This window comes from Pyrus communis, chromosome 3 (genome assembly GCF_041283825.1).
Source record: "Pyrus communis isolate YQ-2024b chromosome 3, ASM4128382v1, whole genome shotgun sequence".
NCBI classification, from domain to species: Eukaryota; Viridiplantae; Streptophyta; class Magnoliopsida; order Rosales; family Rosaceae; genus Pyrus; species Pyrus communis.
The window spans coordinates 1,352,141-1,352,881 of record NC_142567.1 but is presented as its reverse complement, the minus strand read 5'-3'; the positions used below and the strand labels follow the sequence as shown (position 1 = coordinate 1,352,881).

General features: G+C 42.6%; 1 protein-coding gene across 1 annotated transcript; it reads left to right on the top strand.

Annotated features, from left to right (window-relative positions):
- Positions 1-741, top strand: LOC137715988 (classical arabinogalactan protein 26). The gene has a single exon (XM_068455374.2). The coding sequence runs from the start codon at positions 125-127 to the stop codon at positions 533-535; it is 411 nt and encodes a 136-aa protein (XP_068311475.2). The 5' UTR covers positions 1-124; the 3' UTR covers positions 536-741.

The window sequence follows — 741 nt, the reverse complement described above, 5'->3', positions numbered from 1 at the left end:
GCCTTACACTCTCCCCCAACTCCTTTACTCTTTCTTTCCATCCCCTCTCTCTCATCCCCAAAAAAAATACATTTATTGAAGCTCCATACTGCTCTTGTGAACTTGATCAATCATACCATCATTAATGGCTTCCTTTTGGACATCATTCTTGGCAATCTTCATACTTTCCATGGCTTCTCACTCCTCACTAGCCTTACAATCCCAGCCAGAAACACAGTTTTCAAGCATATCAGCTGCACCAGCATTTCTTCCAGGTGCTCCTCTATCTTCCTCTCCAACCCTTTCTCCTGATATCTCTCCGTTGTTTCCATCTCCTGGTGGTGTGCCTCTCTCTCCGTCTGAGTCTTCTCTTCCCACCATCCCTGCGAGTCCGAGCCCACCAAACCCGGAGGTCAATGTTGCTCCCGGACCAGACCAGGCTCTTGCTCCATCAGGCTCTCTCCCAGTTTCCTATGCAGTTTCTGTCACTTCATCTCTGCCTATAAATGTAATGTTCTTTCTTGGCTTGCTGGCTTGGTCTTTCGTGTATGTGTAATGCAGATTTTGGGGTAACTGGGAAGGGAAACAAAAAAGAGAAGAAATGGTGGTGGAGAGATTAAATTATTGTAACTAGTGGTTTCCACTTTATGTTTGTAAACTATTTTAGTTTTATAGAGTGATTTAGTGCGAGTTAATTTTGTCATGGATTGTGATTAGGTATCTAAAAGAGTTAAAAAAATAAAAAGTTGCAATTTTCTGTCA

Coding starts and splice junctions, on each gene's coding strand:
- LOC137715988 (XM_068455374.2), top strand. CDS start 125: ATGGCTTCCTTTTGGACATCATTCTTGGCAATCTTCATACTTTCCATG.